Source organism: Nannobrachium achirus, assembly GCF_963921795.1.
Source record: "Nannobrachium achirus genome assembly, chromosome: 23".
NCBI classification, from domain to species: Eukaryota; Metazoa; Chordata; class Actinopteri; order Myctophiformes; family Myctophidae; genus Nannobrachium; species Nannobrachium achirus.
Window position 1 is genome coordinate 38198236 of NC_137830.1, and position 22393 is coordinate 38220628.

At 41.7% G+C, this 22393-nt stretch overlaps 1 protein-coding gene across 1 annotated transcript; it reads right to left on the reverse strand.

The window, feature by feature from the left end:
* Positions 1 to 6721: 6721 nt before the first annotated feature.
* Positions 6722 to 22102, reverse strand: slc38a2 (solute carrier family 38 member 2). Its single transcript, XM_080754742.1, has 16 exons — positions 21752 to 22102; positions 19638 to 19766; positions 19419 to 19500; positions 19117 to 19232; positions 16530 to 16603; positions 15807 to 15899; positions 15257 to 15329; positions 13407 to 13489; positions 12932 to 12990; positions 11978 to 12136; positions 11680 to 11759; positions 11355 to 11455; positions 9356 to 9480; positions 8792 to 8936; positions 8071 to 8168; positions 6722 to 7579 (listed from the first exon to the last, which is right to left on the reverse strand). Exons 2-16 carry the CDS (start codon positions 19763 to 19765, stop codon positions 7454 to 7456), a joined length of 1542 nt encoding a protein of 513 aa, XP_080610868.1. The 5' UTR covers position 19766; positions 21752 to 22102; the 3' UTR covers positions 6722 to 7453.
* Positions 22103 to 22393: the final 291 nt, after the last annotated feature.

The following is a 22393-nucleotide window of genomic DNA, read 5'->3' on the forward strand; positions in this document are numbered from 1 at the left end:
CCCCGGCCCTTGCATAGATGAGTTTTATGTCTGGTATTAAACTCCACTACAGACACAGAGGCAATCAGAGTGATGTCGGACTCCGAACAAAAGTTTGGTGATTAGTTATCTCTCAGGAACAGATTCTCTGATGCTATGCAAGAGAGATGTTACACAATAAGCCACCCATTTCTTTATTACTATATACAGTAACTACAGTAACACTACTAGCCCCAATGAGTCACATCTGCCCTTGAAAGATTGCAGTGTATCTTGGGAATGTGCTTATTCATGTGTTTAAAAATACATATTTTGCCACTTGTATGCATGCCCCCCACCCACTGGAAACAAAGATTAGTAGGGGAGCCTATGTATCAGATTCTGTTGCCCGTAATTTTGGAATGTTAATTTTTGGAGACCTGTATATCTTGATTCTTGGGGTTCTCAGAATGCCAAAAAAGCATGTCTCCCATTTTTCTTTTTGGGTTTAGCTGGTGTAATTAGCATAATTAGTCAATTAATTGCCCAAAACAGGAAATGGCAATAACTTTGCTTCTAGGTAACTTATAAAGGTGATCTAAGAGTCTAAGTTGATGTTTGTGAGGTCCAGAAATTAATCTGTTACCATTTTGAAGTCATACAAACTTTCCTAATTATCATAAATTATGCAACAACGAGGTGAAAATAAGCAAATTGCTTATTTTTTTCAGTTTTAGTCAACTTTGAAAGCTTCTCACAGACTTTAAGATGTAAGTTTACAAATCATCAATTATCATCATCCTATAAATAAATCATGCAACCCTGTATCTGTGTAATAATTACGTAATAATCACACCAAAACCAGAAAGCTATATTTCTTTGCTTCAAGTTAATTAATAAACATGATCTTACAGACAGTGTAAGTCTGTTTGCAAGACTAGAAAATATTCTCTTTCCATAACTAGGATATCTAACCTTCCCTTATTAGCTTAATTTGCATATATTTCCTTCATATAAAATAAAGAACAATATGAGAAATGGTCACAGAATTATCAGATTGTTTATTCTCAGAAAATATCGTAAACACATTTAAATAGAAGGGTCTCCATCTTTTTGTCGTCAACACAAATTCCCAACACCAATGCCTTGCTTACATTACAACACACCTATTCATCTGCCCCACACATGCACATCTCAGAGCAGTTAAAACGTTAAGATTGACAAGAACAATGTGACACGCACTGGGATTTCTTGCAGCCACATTTGATCAGTTGGGTATTATGGGTAATGGTGGCTGGAGCTGGGGGTTCCCGTGTTGTGACTGGCACCAGTTGTTCTCCCTCAGCCTCCATCCATATTCAGTTACTGGTGGTATCTGTGGGTTATGTACGTGGTCCTGACTCCTCATACCATATTGCCTTGTAATGGGAACGGGCAATGGCTTGATGTAATGCTCCTTGTGTAGGTGGCAGCTTATCGGCTTCTAATTGGTTCTTTGTGAATAACCTCCACCTGAGCTCACCAACATCCACAAGATTTGTACCGGGCTTGTGCAGCCCGGTACGTGGCCAGGCATGTTGTCTATAGTCTAATCAGAACACCTGTGTAAGGCTGTGTTTACCCAAGAAATGGCCGCTCTTAGAACTACATTTGGCACACCCTATATGGACAACATTTCATATCGGTATTTATGCCAAATATGTCAATATCGATACGATATACAATATTACGATATATATTTCATATTCAATATTTTAAGTGTTGCAACAGTGAAAACTAAGTATTATTCAAAAACAGCATAATAAGTCTATATCACTATTGATTTTAAGCTATTGGGCTCCCACACTTTTTATATTCTGTTGTGGCAAAAGGCAACGACATGAGCGATATTGGCAACAATATGCCCATATCAATAGGATATCATTGCCGTTTACGATACTGATATTGCGCATGGTCATACCTCGATAATGATACGATAACTATATATTGTGCAGCACTATAATGTATGTATACGCACACCTTTTAGCCTATACAGTTGAGTACACCAACTGAATTTTGATAAACACCATTCAATCATCCAGAATCAAAACTCCAAACATATCCATATCTGTGTGTGTGTGTGTGTGTGTGTGTGAGAGAGAGAGTGAGTGTGAGTGTGTGTGTGCGTGCGTGCGTGCGTGCTTGCGTGCATGCATGCATCTGTCTGTCTGTATATAGGCCTATGTAATGCCCATATGAGTTCTCGATATATCTGATGCCCATACATGGACATCTCGGATGACACCAATAAGACGTCGTAATCAACGTCACAGGCTGCCTACCAGCACTATGATGCTGGGTACAACAGGTAGGCTTCTCTGACAATGGATACAACAGGTACTTGCATTGCAATGTTCTAGGCATCATCTTAGTAATTTATATTATTTTAAATACCTTTTATGTTACTGTGTGTGATTCTATTGACTAAAAATCTATACTATACCATTGATTTATACACTTAATGTATATCTGTTTAATACATTAGATAGGCCTATGTGTTATTTTATTTCTCTAATTAAAAGTTTGTCAGGTTAGTTTACCTTTAAACGAGTTCACCTTGACCTTCCACTAAATCCAAGACAAATTGCCTTTCATTAGATGCAATTTGCGTTTTCCCCAACAGGGGGCAGGCTTGTCAAAAGAAAATGACCATCTTGAGTCATCAGTTCAGAGGAAGGCGTTTAAGATCACACTGCTTGGGGTATACACTGTAATGTTAAAATTGTATATTTGAGTGTTAAAGGAGTACTTCACCAAAATGACTTCTTTTCTAATGATTAAGGCCCTATCAGAGTTCAGTCTGCGGTGATAAGTCATCACCGCGGTGTAGTTTTCTAGCTATCACCTAGGCTTTGTAATCTTATATTACATTTTAGAACTGCAGCCAGCGGTATTTGTCACCAACAGACCAAATGCAGCACTCCAATTGGCTAGGACGCTTAATTTGGAATTGCACATGAGTTCTGGGCGGAGGCGTTTGATTATTGTCCACGACATTGCAAGCGGCGCGAAGGCCAGCGGACCTTGGTCCTGCTCTTCGCCCCCGAGCGCCGCAGGCGCGAGTGGCCGCGAAGAGCGGGCCAGGGCCGCGCGGCCGGCGGAGCGCCGCGCGAGTTACGAAGCCGTGGTGAATGCAATCGTTATATTAAGCCCACGATAAACGCACCTCCGTGCGGTCCAATCGACCAAAAAGGAGCGCTCCCTAGCGCCGGTTCAGCCAATCAAAAGCTTCCATGGGCGGGGTTTGCCCAGAACGCGTGTGCAATTCCAAATCACGCGGCTAGGACTGATCACGTGCCACACGGAGTTCCAAACCGGAAGTGCGTCCGGCGGTCAAATATGTCCGACCGGAAACGTGCGCTGCGGCACAATAGTTCCGCCCCAATTTTTTTTTTTTTTTTACTTTTTTTTTTTTTTTTTTTTACTTTTTTTTTAATTTTTATTTATTTATTTTTATTTATTTTTGTAACTAGATGTGAGCGGGCCGAAGGCCCGCGAACCTCTAGTGTAATACATTTTTAGATGATAGCTAGAAAACTACACCGCGTTGATGGCTATCAGGCTATCAGAGTAAAGTCTGTGGTGATACCACAGACTTTACTCTGATAGGGCCTTTACTCACTGAGTTCAATAATATTTTTTTGAGTTTTTATCGCATTCCTAGGCCAATAATTTGAGGAGACTCTTTGTAAGCCTATTGATTCCGGAAGGAGACCCAAATGCATTTGAGTATCCATCCGGAATCATTGGGGGTAGGGGAGAGTGGGATAAACTGTGACACTTTTTACATTTGCTCTATAGGCGAACTAAAATATATATATGAGTAAAAATGTACACATTTCCAGTAATTTGGGATGTTTCCTAACAATGGAAGTTATCAGAATGTATTCAAGACAAAAGGCAGTGAAAATATGTGATCTTGTCTCACTTTACCCCAGCACCGGGGTAAACTGAGACGGACCAGAGAAATCAAGGGGGGAAAGTGATCCACTTAATTTTTTCACTTTAAAACTACCATAAAAACACAAAACCCCACAGCATCGGCAGGTTAAATATGCACAATACAAAAATTGACATAGCAGTTTTTTTTAATAGGGTTTATCCTGTCATTTCCACGATAAAAGGGTTTAATACCAAACCTTTCTCAGTATAGTGTTACAATACAAAAGTGTATATTGCAGAAATGGATTCTACAGGGAAAAATACATAAGAATCAATTGAGAAAAGTTTGGTACACCCTTTAATCAGGTTTTTACAGCTTTCTCCCTGTCTATCATGTTGGGGGTAATGATAATTGTAACCGTAAATGTAACCATTCTGTAGCCATGCTCCACGTAGCGTTCCAATTCTCGCCGTGGCGTTCCATTTCTCGTGGCGTTCCAATTCTCCCTGTGGCGTTCCATTTCTGCCTCCACCAGCCTCCGTGCGTGTGGATGGGCGTATGGCATGAAAAACAGATTTGTTTAATTAGACATTTCACGTACAGTGTTTCTCAAACGTTTTAAGGAGTTGTGTCTGTTCTCTGAGGTGTAATACTGCCACCGTGTGATCTATGTATGTATTGTGAGCTTGTAGGCAGGCTATTTCCACAATATGTACAGTATGTAGGATTGTTACTGAAAACACTAGATTATCCACAATGTAAAAACAAAAATCATTTGAGAAAAATGATTTGAGCAAGCAATTAGGGCTTGTTTCCATTGGGGTCCTTTGTACTCAATGTCATATGTGCCTTGTGCGCTTTTAAACAGTTACACCTTTATACAGGTGACCCCTGATCTGAATTAATTCATTTAATTGCATTTCTGGTCTCCCCTTAACCCTGACAGTGTGCAAATGGAACCAAATGGACCCGTGGGTAAATGTGTGGAGTGAGATAGTGTCTCGCTTTACCCCGTAGCAAGCGATGGGGAGTGACATGCGGCAAAGGTCGTCCGGATCTTGACCCTTGACCTGCTTGGGAGTATGTTATCGTAATGTTGTTAATCTTATAGATTGGTGTATTTGGAATTATGTTTTTTATCATCAAGATCTGTGTATACTGTTGCAAATTCACATTTCTACAGTGAGAGCTTTTGGCTGCTATTGCATTCATGATAGTCAATGTGTTCCCTCTTTGGGTATAATTAGATACATACTGAATGCATACTTTGTAGTTTAATTTAGATGTTTATTCAGGTTGTTAAATTCAAAACTTCTGTGTTAAAATGACTTCCCAAATTAGGACAGAAGCACCTGAGACTCAGTTGCGGTTTGGGATTTGACCTGGTTCCCTTTCAGGGTACACTGGGCACAATGCTGTGCTAAAATGTTGACACCGTGACCCAAAAAACACCACCACAAGGGGTAAAATGTCAGAGATTATCTTTGACTTTTAATTGGACAATAATTACAGGATATACATAGTGTTTCATTGAAACAAGAGTGTAACACTGGTGGGCAACGCCCTCTTTGCTCCTGAGGTCACGAGATGGCCGCGGTCACCCTCGAAGATGTGCGTTTAGGTAACGTGGTGTTGTTGGTATAGTTGGTACAGGATGTCACTGTCTGTCAGGGGCAGAAAAAGAAACAGCAAGGCGTGTGTGTCTACACAGACTATTAACCACCGCTGGGTTGGTAGCTTCCACAATGAACATGGGCTTTCACAATATCAGCAAAGTGGGGCAACTTAGTCAATGGTATCAGAGACAAAAGCTTGAGGCTAAAATCAATGAACAGAATACACCATCTTCTTTTTGTTTACAGTTCCAATGCGTTAAATTGCAAAAAACAAAACAAGTCACAAAAAAAGCGTATGTACACTTTAAACTCAATAGATATATACATATATGTACATACAATATATAAATATAGTAAAATAGATTAAATTACATTGATTTCATGGTTTTCCATAAATAGTTGGACAATAACAGCTTGAATGATGTGTTTAAGTTAGCGTTGGAAGCACTGTGAACCGTCACAAGTGACAGGCTCAGGACAGGTGTCAGGCAGACAAAGTCCTTGTCCTCGTCAAGCTCTCAAGTTTTACTGGTGGTACATTTATAAAGCACAAATCTGCCCATCCATAGGAAAAACTAAACACTGAAAATGTGACACTGTCCAAAGCTTTGCGATGGAAGTCGTTTCATGTAACAATCGACAATGTATTTGGTTGTGTGCGGCCTTGCTGCCGGGGAGTAGCCTAGCCTACATTGTTTCGCAAGTTTAACAGATACATTATAACCACCGCATGTGGTCGATTTCCAAGTATTCTCCCATAAAGAAAAACATGATTTTTTTTACATATCCCCTAATATATGTAAGGGAGTTGGACCTGGGGTTGTAAAGACCCTCAGGTCTCTTAAGCTTCATTTATAACCCATCGCACAACGATGTCGCTTGCCAACAAGAACTGATCGGCGGTTCCTTTTGGCAAGCGCCGTGCAACAGAGTATACATTAGGCTTAAGCAGTAGTGTTGTTGGCTGCACACACCTTGCAACAAGGTCTTCAGTAGATAAAGAGTAAATACAGTTTGAAGAGACTCCATTCTCATGAGTTATTCTGCAGCTCCCAGTGTTGGGTTTGAGAAGGCAGGTTTTTGTTGAATGACACTATGCAATTTTACAAGTAAAGCTGACACTATTTAAGCAAGGCCACAAAGCCTTGGTACAAATACTGATAGGCGTTCTAGTGGGCCTAATCCATGAAAATGACCATTTCTCTTTTTTTCTTCTTCTTCTTCACAAGTGTGCTGAACAGTAAGTGCTTTTCAATATACAAAGATATTTTACAAATACATTTTTGGCAAAACAACCAAAAGAATAACAGAATGTTGGAAGGAACTTAATTGCCCTTGAGTAGAATATACTTTCAAGTCTATTGCCTCTAGTCAGTCTCTGTCAGGAGGTTCACATTTTTCGTACGGTCAGAATCTGTTGTCGCTGAGCTTTTTTGAGATGACAGCCAGCAGTCACAGTTGACACAAACACACACATACCGTACCTTAATATAAGCTGCATTTGAATCGCTATGACCCAAGTCGTCCTTGTCTGAGGCACCTTCAATTTTTTTGTTTTTGTTTGTTGGCTTATTAACTTGTACCATAACTACAAAAAGTAACGTTGAGAGAAAAAAAAAACATAACCGAAGTACAATTACAAAACAAAGAGTTAACCGTAAAAAGGAAAAAATAAAATAAGCAAAACACCATCTTTGTGGTATAAACAGCATACTGTACAAAGTTAGAATACATTCTCTCAGAATGGCATGGTCTATTGCTCAGGGTTGTTGAAGCTGAGCATTGAGTGAGGGTTTGTTTTTCTTCTCGTTGTTGTTCAATATTTATCCTTCTCATGACGTCCTCTTCCACTTTGTGGGGTTGCAGTCTTAATAAGTCTTGGTTTTAGCAACGTAGCTATGCACTGCTGTTGCTGCTGCGCTCCCCCAGGCAGGCAACGGCTGTGGCACTGGTTCCTTTAGTGTGGGGCGGGGCTGCCGGAGTCTCCCGAGGACGCTTGTGATGCGTTGTGTATCCAGTCCAGAATAATGAGGGTCATGCTGCCGATCATCACGAAGAAGCCGCAGATCAGGAAGATGGTGGCCTAGAAGGGGACACAAATAAGAATGAGAACAAGAATGACCAGCATCTTTAAGTGTTAATTGACTGTTGAATAGGTCACTAAATTCTGTTTTTTTTTTCTCTTTTATTTAAAGTTTTTTATGGTTTTATAGAAGGTATGCGTGTGACATCATCATCATACCAGGAAGTTATGTGGGAACGCCTAATGAGTGGCAAAAAACTACTTTCTGGCCTTGACAAACAGAAAAGTCCTATCTGATCGCATTAAACGACGTTTAACTCACTTTGCCACTCGATTTACCATTCACTTTATGCATGCGAATACCCTCTATATACTGTGTATATATGTTTTATTACAAATAGTCTTAAAATGCTTATACATATGCACCTACAGCCCAATTTCTATTTTGATGTACGACCGCAACGTTCGCCGAAAAGTATGGGTCTTTTCCAAGTGGTGTGGTTGTACAACGAAATATAAGTCTAACTTATAGAACTTGTCATTCTTCTTACCCCAATTTTCTGCACAGACTTCATGGATTCCTTCTTGACCAGTTTGATGTAGAAAGCCGAGGGCAAGATAAAGATGAGCATGGCAGCAGCCGAGGCACCTGGACGAGGAAATGACGTTTTAACGATGGCATCGTAACATAATACATTCCTCTTCTCTTCTCTGCCCTTCAATTTCCACACAGATTCTAGGACATTTTCTACATTCATTCACATGGCTAAGCTACACCTACACCAGGGGTTCCCAAACTTGTTTGTCTCAGGGCACCCCATGAATATTTTTTTAATCCGAGGCACCCCCTACATTATAATTTTCACTCCCAGCACCTTATATTTATAGCATATCGTCGTTGTCGGGTGGAAACCTTGTATGTCCAAAACCGTTAATTTTGTATTTATCATCCATAAAATGTACTAAACTAGTGAAAACAGCAGATCTACAAGCACACAACGCCTCGCATCGCGAGGCGTTGTGTGCTTGTAGATTTGTGTGCTTGTAGATCGGCTGTTTTCACTAGCTTTGTGCGACAGTCTTTACCAAAAGACGTACACATTTGAAACTTGGAGATACAAGGTTTATGCCCGACAGTGACGATATTTTAGTGATTATTTTCGAGGAAAACGTTGAGATAATAGCCTATTCTGGTATGCTCTTCTGTCCAACACCTGGAATTCTTCTTTACACACGCACGCACACACAGATACGTAACACAAGACAACTTACCGACGAAGCCAAATACGTCCCTGATGGTGGGGACGAAAATGACCAAACAGTTGGTTCCGGCCAGAAGGATAATAGTAATGGCAGTGTGACGGATCCAGCTGAACTCCTTAGAGGCACACATGAGCGCATTGACAGAGGTACGAATCTGGAGGGGGAGAGAGAAATGGGTCAGGAGTCCAATTCAGCCATGTATGCTGTGCTACGGAATATATCGAAATATATCATATCATATAATTTCATATATAAAAAATATAAGGCAAGTATCAACTAGACCACAAATTACCAATGTTTTGAGTGATGTTTTTTCAAAAAATGGTAAATCAATTCCTCTAAATTTGTAAAAATGTTTTTTTTTTTACAAGAATATTCTAAAATAGCCAATCTACAAGCTCGCAATGCACTGTGAGCTTGTAGATCTGCAGTTTTTGTGAATTTATTTCAAATGTTTAAATCGGTAAACATCATCAAAAAGAAGGCAAATAAGAAAATGGCTGATGTATTCGTGTCCTGGTTCTAGTATGAACATGACTGATTGTGTGAGATGTATTTCTCTTGGCCACTTACAGGGAACAGCACCACGGGGACAGTAAGCGTGACGGCGGTAAGCACAGCCAGGCGCACAATCAGCAGGATCACGTCAGCCCCAGCCACCTTGGAGTAAGTATGCAGCAGCTCTGGCTCAACGCGCACTACACAGGAGAGAGACAGAGATAGACGTCACAAGCTGCCCTCTAGTTGGCAAAAGAAACCCTACAGGGCATGACATTAAGGCTTGTCTTGTTGTCCGGGAGAACTAATACTTCTTCATGGACAAGTTCATTAAAAATGTACTTGTCCGTTGGACAAGTGGCTCTTTTCTGTGACGCTCCTAGCAGCTTTGTGCTGTATGCAGACTATGGACTTTGTGTGTTGTCGAATAAAAATGAAAACAAAAAAAGAAATGGCAAACTTTGAAATGGCAAATTTATATCCGGACAAGTGACTTTTGTGCCCAGACAAGTGAATGGGAAATGTACTTGTCCAGAGGACAAGTGCCTCAAAAATGTAATGTCAAGCCCTGCCCTATGATTCTACAGGACATTGTCGTCGGTCTGGAATGCACTGAATGAAACTGTCCTAGCTAGATTAAACATGGATGTGTAGCATCAGTCTAAACTCAATTAGCTGGCAAATATTCATTTTTTCTGTGATTATCTAAATGATTTCCATCTGGTACTCTTGAATACTACACGCAACACTTTTAGACCCTGGCTACGAACGTAAGTTGTCGTTTTGCATTGGCTATCGTGGGTGTGCGCACGTGTGGGCGTGAGTTTCTCACGAACACCGGGGTTTTTTTTTGCCCAATTTGTCGGCTGAGAACGTTTTTTTTCCTCACTATCTGACCTTGCATAACCAGTTTACTGTTCCAGGAACGCATCTACTCTGCACACATACCACGATGTTCCTGCCACAACAAACACCCACAAAACGCCGGCTCACAGGCACACTGCCAGCTGTTTTTATTCACAAGCCTTGCATAACAGACCCCAAAATCCCGAAAGTCCCCAAAACATTGGAAAATGCTACTGATATCCTCTATTTAATTTGGAACCCGTCGTACTCCAGCAAACTTTGTTGTACTCTCCGAGGTTTCGCAACTGGGTCGTTTCAAGGACAGTCGATGGCCGAATATAACCTGTGTGGGCGCCAATGAATCTACTACGCTTTGACCACTTCCTTCCTCAATTGTTGGCATTTGTCCAACACTGTAAGGCTATTTCAATAATGCATACACTGATAGTGGTTCACTGGTTCAATATAGTATACACCTTGAGGGGGTTCCAGGTTTAAACACAGTTTAAACACTTAAGTCCCTATTTAATTTCTTGGCACACTGTGAGCTCATAGATCGTCTATTTTCAAATAATATGGTCGAATCTTCTCTTATGGGGGTCCCTGGCACAAAATACAATATTTGAGATGTTTGAGCAACACTGGTCTAGGATGCTTAATCATAAAGATGTTCTATACTATGCATATTATTTTATATCATTCTAAGCCAGTGGTTCTCAAACTTTTTAGGCTATGACCCCCAAAATAAACATATTTGAACTGGGGACCCCCACCCTGACAAGCACTTGGAATTGTAGGCATTATATTTAGCGTTACTCAGTTCCATAGATAAACATTGTGAAAATAGCCGAACTACAAGCTACAAGAACTACAAATGTGAGCTTGTAGATCGGCTATTTTAACAATGTTTGCCTCTTTTTTACTTAATATTTGCCAGTTTGGTATTAAAAAGGTCTTGAAAGTCCTTAAATTGTCACTTTATAAATGTGCAGATACCCTGTACACACGTATACTGTATGTTGGATTATTTACCGTTGAGTGAGAATTCTTTATTTACATTAAGCTAATCATCTGGGGACCCCCACTTGGGGTCGTGAGAACCACTGTTCTAAGCAATCCTGATAGCTAGGATGGGTTAATTGCAGAGGACAAAATGTACAGTGACAAATTCTCTTCTATTCCTTTTAATTTGAACCGCAATTTTGTTCCAGTGCTTTGGAAGACTCACCGTTGAAGGTCAGGTATCCAAAGAGCGCTGCCAGCAGGTACATGATAAACATGGCCAGGAAGGACACGTTGGCTACACCCTGCATCTTTCTGCGGGAGCGACTGTAGAGGTGAGAAGGAAAGGGAGGGTTTAGACTCAACACATGCAATCTTTCCTGTTGTCTACCTACAAGGTTGCCCGTGACGTCCGCCTATTGTTTAAAAAGCAAACACACACCCAAAATTCGTAATGTTTGGGTGTGGGTGAGGGTGTGTGTGTGTGTGTCTGTGTGTCTGTGTGTGTGCGTGCGTGCGTGAGCTCGCCAGTCAGGAAATAAGACACTCACTCTTTAAGTTCCTCGTACATGGGCAGGATGGCAGGGTGGCAGACAAAGGCAAATGTCAGGATGGGCACTGCGTACACAGTCTGAAACAAAGCAACGGCCACAGTATAAAAAGTCAGCCACACAGTTGAAGGTGAAGCGTGTTACTCATGTAACATAATCAGTATTAACAAAGAACAATGGATACACATTTTCAATGGCCTCAGAAAATGATATCGCCATGTTACACATTGTAACATGTCTGTCACAGCAACATTTCTAAGTCTAACACAGGCTTGCACCTCCGGGGGAACTTGGTTACCTGAGAATTGTAGACAAAGTATTTGGGCGTGCAGGCGTCCTCGCTGTACTCCGTGATCGTGGTGTTGAGAACGGCGGCGGCGGTGGCGTTTAGTGTTACGTTGGTGATAGCGTCCATTTCCTCAAAAGGGCAAGGGATCTGGAATTTCTTGTAAATTACCTACACACACAAACACAGGAGGGACAGGACATCGATGAGTTCAACATAGCCACTGTTTTGTATGTCATCGAAGGAAAATACATCTCTGCATACATCATCAGCAACAATGGCCCAGATTCCCAAAAGTCACTGGGAAACTCTTATTTAATTCTTAAGCTTGATTTGTATGAGGTTCATCATGTTGTGAGCTTGTACGTTGCCCATTTTCTATGTGCAACACCGCAACTATTAATCAGGCTTTATGTATTCTTGTTTGTGTTATTCTTTGAAACACCAAGTCAGTGTAGTCTGCACCCAACCCCTCTGGTCCAGAGCGAAGTCTCTCTAACACTCTGCCTCCTCAATATATATATATATATATATATATATATATATATATATATATATATATGTGTGTGTGTGACGGAGAGAGTCGCAGCCCCAGCCTTGAAGCCTCAAAAGTCTAGTATCTCCCCCAGACCAAAAAGTGGTTAAGATATTGGACTTTCACGCGGGAGACCCGGGTACGAACCTGGGTGGGGAGGTTTGGATCACCTCTGTTACATATATATATATATATTAATAATCTGTAGGGGGCACTGTAGAGTAAACAATATTTTGCTATTTTGTACTTTTACTTTTGGTACTTTAAGTACATTTCGATGCCAACACTTTCATACTTTTACTCAAGTACATTTTGAATTACAGACTTTTACTTGTAACAGAGTGTTTCTATATAGCGGTATTGATACTTTTACTTAAAGTAAAATACATGTGAGTACTTTTCCCACCACTGTGCGTACGTGCTTTACTCACCACGATCACGAAGAAGACCATGCAGAGGAGGGAGAAGCCGCTTGTATAACCGAGGTATCCTGAAGGAGAGACAGACCATTTAAGCACTTAGAGTCGTTAAAACAGCAGCACGCTGTGGAGGCTACATTTTCAAGGGAATTCTTCCTCTTTTCTCTCTCGCTCTCTCTCTTTTTACTACCTCCAAAGTGTTTTATTTTTATCACTTACCACACACCGTGCGTTATTACCATTTACAGGTCACACACACACACACACACACACACACACACACACACACACACACACACACACACACACACACACATGCACGCACGCACACACAAACAAACACACATGTTGCGTCAGCTGCCTCACCCCCCACACAAGTATTTACACAGGCATCCGCTTTGTGTAACACATGCAAGCACGTGGACACACACACACACACACACACACACACACACACACACACACACACACACACACCATTGCTTACCTAGGTTCTTCAGTAGTGAGAGGGGCAGAATAATGATCACTGTCACCAGCAGCACCAAATAGTCTCCATTAGTGTACCATTCTCTGTAACGCAGACAGATAAAACTACACATTAGCCATGTCAACGTGCCATCCCTACTCATGATAGGCAAGGAGTCTCGAAATCTTGTGAACATTGACGGAAAAGAGCAGATGTAGCTTGTAGCACAAACCAATCGAAACGTGTCAGCTCTTTTGTTTGCACAATTTTCCTTTCCCACGATTCCTCCCCTTTGTATCCCTTTCTTTCTTTCTTTTATTTTATTTTAGATACACAAGCTCGCAGCGCCCGCAGCCTGACGATCTGCTATTTTTGAAAAATCGTGAACATTTTTCAGCAAATCTTTGAATGTAAATATTTTTAAAGCGAATATTTGTAACGCAAATCTTTCTTTCTCAGGAAAGAACCACTGATATAAGAACGAATCCACGAAAAAAAAGATCTGCAGTGCACGCTAGGGATGGGACGATTTGAAAATGTCATGTCACGATTATTGTGACAAAATAAATCGCGGTTTACGATATTATCGTGATAATCAAAATCCATTATCCTGGGGCGGAACATTTGCCAAAAAATAGCCGATCTACAAGCTCACAACGCATCGCAACGCGATGTGTTGTGAGCTTGTAGATCGGCTATTTTTTTGGCAAAGACATTTGATAGAGAGTGAAAAAAAGACTATCAAGTATGTATATTATTAGTACCTTTTACCAATTATAGAGGGTTTAAGTGGTAAGGTGAATTGATCCCAGTGCATGACAGAGGATGATATCACGATAAATTAAATCTCCATGATACGATTATCGTATTGTGTTTTTTATCACGATAAACGATAATATCGCGTATCGTCCCATCCCCTAGTCCACGCCAAAAAGAAAAGAAAGAAAAAGCACTTAGGGGTGGTGCTGTATGCAAGCCGGAGAAGCGACATCAATGTTTCATGGCGGGACTGAGGCCTTTAGTGAGCTCATCCTCAGCTCTATCTCGATGCGGTACTTCCAGATGCTCCTTCTAAAAGGACCCTTTGAGCCAGCCGCTCAGAGTGCTTGTCCCTCATAAACCCCCCCACAACCCCCCATCTCCTCCCTCCCCAACCCGACGGGGGGACAAAGACACTGCTTCACCTTCCCCATGCTCGGCACTTGAAAAACAACTGGCAGACATTTTGCCGCGCACTCTTTTACTTCTCCTCATGCCAGGGACGTGCTGGCCATTGGGAAAAGCAGGACAACTCCCGAACGGCCGGTTCATTCCCGGCCGGTCCAAGCCGGCCATTATGAAAAAAAATTAAATAAAAAATCGGCCTTCGTTCCATTTTGGGGGCTGTGCGGCCAACAAAGTAAATCGTCACTGTCGGGCAGAAACCTCGTATCTCCAAGTTTCAAATTTATAATTCTTTTCGCAAAGCAAAGCCCTGCTTCATCATACAAGGCCGTTGCACAAAAGTAGTGAAAACAGCCGATCTACAAGCACACAACGCCTCGCGGTTAAATCATTTTTAAAATGATAAATACAAAACAAACGGTTTTGGACATATAAGGTTTCCACCCGACAACGACGAAATATAACAAAAAAAATGAGGGCCTCTCCAACTCTTTTTCCCAGGCTGAATCAGGGGCCCAGCACGTCCCTGCCTCATGCGCTCGACATTGACTACAAAAAAAGCTAAAAAACTAAACAGTATGGGTCTTGTTCCTGGGTGAAACTTATTAGCACCCGTGAACGGGGATGACACACACGTCCACACACACACACACACACACACACACACACACACACACACACACACACACACACACACACACACTTACTCTTTGGCTCCTGTGAAGGCCATGATGACAATAGGGAGCTCATATTTGACGATGAAGAGGTAGCTTGACATGGCTGCAACAAGGAGAAACAATGGCCACCCGTTAGTTCATTCAATTCATGAGACCATGTGACGTCTCTATTTTGGGCTGTCATTATAGGCGCAAATATTAATGTTGGGGGGAAAACACTGTTCGGAGGCAGTGGAACACAGAAGTAGCAAGTATATTTGGCAATATAAGGCAAGTTGCTCCAAGGGACATTCTTGACACAAGCATGTGGTATGACTAAGGCGTTTATGGGAAGCCACGTCCCCCAAACACACGTTTTCCAGCTTTGACATCACTGGCTGGGATCTCTGGCATTTCTCCCCCCCAAACCCATTTTAGACAGACATAAATTCCCTTGTGGGCTGGAATATCCCTTCGCATAAACATAGTGACCTTAAATATAAATAAGCAGCTCTGTTATGATTACAAAAAAATAGAGAAGCACATTGTGGAGGATGAGGAAGTCAATGAAATGTGACAGAGTTGTATAGGTTGTTCTCACCTCCAATGTTCTGCATGGTGATAGAGATGGAGGCGGCCAGTTTCCCTGGCATGCCGAAGGCTTTGTAACCCAGCTGCTCGTAGACCAGTGACTCTGTGAGACGGAATAAAAACGTTTACCCATTTAGACGTGAAAGAAACTCTTCTAGATCCTAACAGTTTTCTGAAAAATCTATGTTCCTCTGTCAGTGGTTCTCAAACTTGTTCATGTCAAGGACCCCCTAGAATGATATGTATTTGACCACAGACCCCCATATGAAAATATTTAGTTCCAGGGACCAAGAGAAAGAAGGATTTGCGTAAAAAAAAGTCTGCTTTAAAAAATATATATATACATTCAAAGATTTGCACACATTTTCAAGATTTTTCAAAAATAGCAGATCTACAAGCCTGCAGCGCAAAGCACTGTGAGCTTGTAGAGCTGCTATTTTTTAATAGTTAAAGCATGAAATAATGGTTTAAATGGGTAAAAGAAATGCACAAATGCAACCATAAGGGTCACTTTGGATCCGTGTGTACAATCTATGAGTAACAGATGTACCGGTATAAGTGAACTCTGGGTTCATTTGTTTGAATAAACACGACAATGTACTACTGATTGTAATGGATTATTAAGACACATTTGAAACACACACACACACACACACACACACACACACACACACACACACACACACACACACACACACACACACACACACACTGACAGACTGTGTTCGCTCACCTCCTTCACTAGCCGTCTTCAGCAGCAAGTGCACTGAATACAGAGAGAAGATGGCCACGGCAACCAGGAGAATCCTGTAACAAAATAATAATAATAATAACAACGTGATTTAGTGTGACATTCAACCAAAGAGAGAGAAAAAAAAACACTTGAACCCACAGCAGTTCACATAACAAACACAAGTTTGTGCTGATCACCACAGAGGCAGCACAGGCTCAACCCTTATTAAACAGCAGCGTCGACGTTTCCACTCAAGGTCTACATCCTATACGGTGTATCCATCGATACACCGGAGACCTATTACCCATCGACTTATACAAGGCCAATTCAATAACAAATGTATTGTCTCAACCACTGTAAACAAACACAATGAAAACAGACCGCACCCAAGGTCAGCTAGTCCTTCGGGATTCAGACTTCTGTATATACTTTGTTGTCGTATTGCCTTTCACATCAAAGTACAGGACCCATGTGCAGCACGCAATGCCCCCCCCCCCCCCCCCCACAGCTACTATATATGAGATTTTTATTAAATAATGTGTGCTGTGTATTATTATTATTTTTCTTATATAACACACAGACGGCCGGTGTAAATGACCTTCACGCAGTCCTTCATCAGCGACACATCACCGTTAAGCTGATAGGCAAAACATTTTTTTTTTTTTAAACCTGTGCGTCACAGTTATGATACAAACTGCATCGGTAAACAGTTAACAGGACAAAGGACACCTCCAACCACCCCCACCCCCCTCGTCCTCCTCCTCTGCCTCTCCGTTTTCCTGGGAATGAGCACAAGCAGTTCCGTCCGTCCATACATCATAAGTACTAAATGAAAACTAATCTCCCAGAAATGTGAGCCTTGGGCACAAGAAATAATACGGACGCACCGCCTCTCCTAGGGAATTTGCAGGAGCATGTGTGCAGGCAGGCACAATGCAAGGGGTCCATCACGGGGCCACTGGAAAATCACGGCACGTGAAAGTCGAGGGAAAGCTTTGTTGGCCTTGCCCACCTACCTATAGCCGCGATCTAACCCAGTGGTTCTCAACCTTTTCAGGCCCGACCCCCAAAATAATCATATTTTAACTGGGGACCCCCCACCCACCCTGACAAGCACTAAGAGTTGAGGCATTACATTTTGCATAACACGGTTCTATTGGGAAAATAGCAGATCTACGCACATGCTCGCTGTGAGCATGTAGATCTGCTATTTTCACAATTTCTGCCTCTAATATTTGACAATTTGGCCAATGTTTAATTTGTCATTTTAGAGGTATTACAAAGTCCTTAAATTGTCATGTTAGAAATGTGCAGATACCCTCTATACACTTAAACTTTATGTCGGTTTGTTTACTGTTGAGTGAGAAAACAATGTTGCACATTAAGTTAATCATCTGGGGACCCCCCCAAAATAATTTGGGGGGTCCCGACCCACAGGTTGAGAACCACTGATCTAACCCGCCTCCCGACTTACGCTATATAATCATTTGTATCTTATCACCTCAGGTGCAGTGACCGATCAAATACACTCAGGGCGACCTTAAAAGAAAAGTCAAATTTGTTCTGTGCGAAGCAGATTGTTAGTGGCCAGAGTGAGACCAATCTTAATAGTTAGGAGTGTTGACATGATATCTGCCCGAGCTACTGTGTTTGTATATCTTTTCTTGGATAACTTACGTATGGAATGCTTGAGGTACAGAAGCCCCTAATATCCTGCCCTACATTTTAAATAAACCTTCCTAAATTCAATGGTCTCAACGTGGAACTTTTCCATGACCCGGCAGGCCCCTCCCGACCTTGGTGAGAGAGAGCCCTAATTAGAGCTGATGGCTGACAACTGGCCCGCCGTCGCCTCCATTCATGATCTCATGTGCGAGGCACGGCCGACTGTACCTCTCGGGGCAGTTTATATAACTCTGGCCCGAATGCAACGGGGATTACGGCCACTAAGCGGCTTCCCCTTTCCGTGGTGCTTTGTGCGTGGCGTTTATGGGTGAACCCCCTGGCTACCGCATGTCTGTCAAGAAAGCCCACACACTGCTCACATTACCTCTCCTGTTGTTTGTAAACACTATATCCAGTGTAACGCAGAGAAGTCAAGAAGAGCATAGCATTTAAAAACTAAAACCCTCTGGACACTTAACTGGTGCCCAGCCCATGGTTTGCTGGAACACACAGAGAGTGAATCAGGTAAGGGCTTAGGAGGGAGTAAGCTGATTGCGGGTCAGTGCGTAGAGTAAGAGGTAGTAAGACCTCTGTGACAATACTACCGGTATGCACACATCACTCTAGTGTAAAAATGCATGTGGTGCCCAACAGGGGGCGCTCTGTAGAGGGGGAAAAAAAACCTGCAACCGCATAATTTACACCAGAGGGTGGATTCCATCGTCTCGCTGAGAATACAAACCCTGTTCAGTTTCTCTACTTTAGTGCAGATATGGATTCGAGTTTCTAATACCTGGCCCCTTCAGTGTCCTGTTTGAGGTAATTCCTCTTGCTTGTGGATAGGGTATAATACTCAAAAGCGTTCACTAAAAACTAACATTTCTTAATTTGATATTTAACAATCATTTAAAGAAGTACTCACACAAAGAGTGCAATGCCGGTGTTGGCCATGGCATAGGACAGACCCAGGATGCCGCTGCCCATGATGGCGTTGCCCAGGTTGAAGACTGACATCCCAAAGGACGCAGTGCCCTGGTGCTGTGGCAGAAACATGACGTTAACATGACTGTCATGACTGGTATAGTGAAGTAGTGAAATAGTGAAGTAGTGAAATAGTAGTGAAATAGTAGTGAAATAGAAATAGTGAAGTACTATTATGGTTTATAATAAATGTGGTTTTACAAATGTAAAAAACATTATCGGAGAGAATGACGGTGCACTTACGTATTCCGTCTCATACTTCTTCTTGCCAAGGTTGTGCTCCGGAAGGAAGTTCTGATTCTCGGCATCGATATCAGGGTATTGGCTACAATAGAGAGCGATAGAGAGAGAGAGAGAGAGAGAGAGCATGAACACAACAGTTTAGCTTTTTCTCAGTGAGGTGTGACATAATGTGCTATTGTCTGATTGTAACATTTCTGGGGCGCAGGAACCAAAGCTCACCTGCTCAGGGGGATCTTCTTGGGGCAGTCTTGGTAACTGTACTCATTGCTATTTGAGCTGCAGCTGCTGTCCTCGTCCGGAGTAATGTTGAAGCGACTCATCTCTGTCTTGATAGTAGGTTGTTTCATGCTGTATAGCAAAAAAAAAAAAAAGGGGAAGTTCATCTTGGTGGGTGCATTCATTGTAACATGGTACAATATTGTCACAACATGTGACAACATGTGACTATTTCGCCGTTCTATCCCCAGTGGTGTAACGTAAACAAAGTATGTTTACTAAAGCAGTGTTTCTCAAACTTTCAAATTTCACTGTCTCCCCTTAACCAAATGGACACTGTTCCATTTGTACACTGTCAGAGTTACAGAGTTGTATGGGTCCATTTAGACCCCCATAAAGGAACCCACATGAGTCCCTGGAATCCACTTTGAGAAACACTGCAAAAAAGTACTGTACTTAATTACAATTTTGAGGTATTTGTACTTTGCATGAGTATTTCCAATACTCCAATACTTTTACTTCTACTCCACTGCATCTCACGTCCAAATATTGTACTTTTACTCCACTACATTTATTTGAAAACTTTATTTACTAGTTACTTTGCAGATATAAATTATATACTTATATAAAACATACATTAAACCACTTTAGCTCTATTTTATACCTAGGCTGTATGAAAATAGCCGATCTACAAGCTCACAACGGACCAGATCTGCTATTTTCAAACATTTTCTACTTGAAGCACAATTTGATGCCAACACTAACATACATTTACTCAAGTATAGTCTACATTTTGAATTCCAGACTTTGACTTGTAACAGACTATTTCCATAATGCAGCATTGATTTACTTGACAGTATACTGTCATTTTACACCACTGTCTAGCCCTGCGTCATGCTCCCATATGCAGACAGACTGACACAGCCCTTATACATCCAGCACTGGAGCCCTTTTAGAATAATCGATATTGTACAGAGCAGAGAGAGAGAGAGCCGCAGCCCACCTCATAAATCTGACACCACGTGACCAGCGCCTTTTGGAAGGAGGGGGGGTTTGACTCATCGGCGGGGCGGAGAGGCGAGCAGTGGAAAAATACCAGACCGGCTTCCTTCCCTTCCATCCGCGTCTAGCGCGCATCTCAACACAGCATGCAATGCATGTGATGCCGCACAAAAAAAAACTGCATTGATTGGGGATCCGTTGACTTTGCGCTCAAATCATCCGAGACCGTTTTAAGTCTCGCCACAATGCTGCTGCCATACATTAGATTTAATTCCAGTGTCTAAAAGCGTAGGCCGATGTGTTTATTTCTTTTAAAAAATTATTACAACATTGACGCCCCTCACAGGGCGTGAACTTATACCAAATGTCAATATAAAAGAGTTTTAATTCTTTGTTTTTGTTTTCTTTACTCTGGGCCTACTGGTGGCTGTCATCAAAAAGGGATACATACACCCAAAGATTGGTTTAATGACATTATTTCCACGGCTGGTTCCGAATCCGATGGAAACAATGGCACGTGTTCCTCTATTTATGGGCATGGCTCTCTGGTTTTCCGCAGAGCGGCTCGTCTCAGATGTCAGCGCCTCTTTATTATGGGCTCTAATGATCCATACACTTAATATTCACATACCGATACGATATTACACACACAAGAGTTGTTCATACATGAAGCTGTTTTTGGCCAGATGGATCATAGTAGGCACGCTGCAGCAGCATCAGTGTCATGTTAGACTCATTATTTATTTATTTAGTTGAACGAGCATCTAATCAAAAAGCTAATAACGTCAGTTACATGTAATAAGTGAATAAATGTGCAGTAAGTATTAGGCTAGTAGGCTACAACCATGAACCATCCATCCCTTCAAAGAGTCTCAAGATAGGCCAATTTGCATAGAACATGTTATAGCCCTTTCTGCCGGGTAGGCCGCCTGTTATCAATGACACATATAGGCTGCGTTGTGATGATAGGTTATGTAAGGTGATATTTTAACCAGCTATAACAAATGCATTTGTTATATTTGGCATAACATAAGACATGCTACCAGGAAAGAATACCAGTGTTTCCTAGTCTAATAATTGTTGACAGTGTCATAAAAGATGCCGGTATAACTTACCTTTGATGAAAATGGGAGGCTCAGTCTGTAAAGTCCTTGTGATCAAAACGCAGATGGATCGATCTTGATGATGATAACAGGCACACTCTTTCACGAAATAACTTCAAAAAAATTGTTTTTCTTCTTCTTTTTAACTCTAGAAGATCGAATATAGGCTATTTACCAATAACGATCCCAAAAAAGCATCTATTTATTTCAAAAGATAAACCTCTTCTTCAAGTATATAGGCTCGGGTTCTATTTATATACAACCCAAAACGATAGGCTTATTATGAAGCAAAAACGCACAGGAATTGATGTGTCCTTCTTGTTTTAACCATTAAAATTCCTCGGGCAGAGATGCTGTAATGTCTCTATGCTGATCAACTGTATAGTGAGGCAGGAAGGGCTGGACGCAGCTCTTTATAGCCGTCTTCCCGATGATGACGCGCTGCCTCCGTTGCATCAGCCCCGGCGAGGCAGGGGCGTGTCCTGCTAGTGACGTGGGTTTGTATACAAACATACCACACACACACACACACACACGCGCGCGCACACACACGCGCATGCACCCTCTCGAAGTGACCTCCTGTTACTATTAGCTGTAAGAGTCCTAAAGTCTTCCACGTTCAATATACACCTAAATCAGTGTTTCTTAACTTAT

Excerpts from the sequence above, each read along its gene's own strand:
- slc38a2 (XM_080754742.1), bottom strand. The coding sequence starts at position 19,765 with ATGAAACAACCTACTATCAAGACAGAGATGAGTCGCTTCAACATTACT. Across the intron at positions 19,233-19,418 it reads AGAAGTATGAGACGGAATAC|CACCAGGGCACTGCGTCCTT; the intron begins GTAAGTGCACCG and ends TTTCTGCCACAG. Across the intron at positions 7,580-8,070 it reads AGTCTGTGCAGAAAATTGGG|GCCACCATCTTCCTGATCTG; the intron begins GTAAGAAGAATG and ends GTCCCCTTCTAG.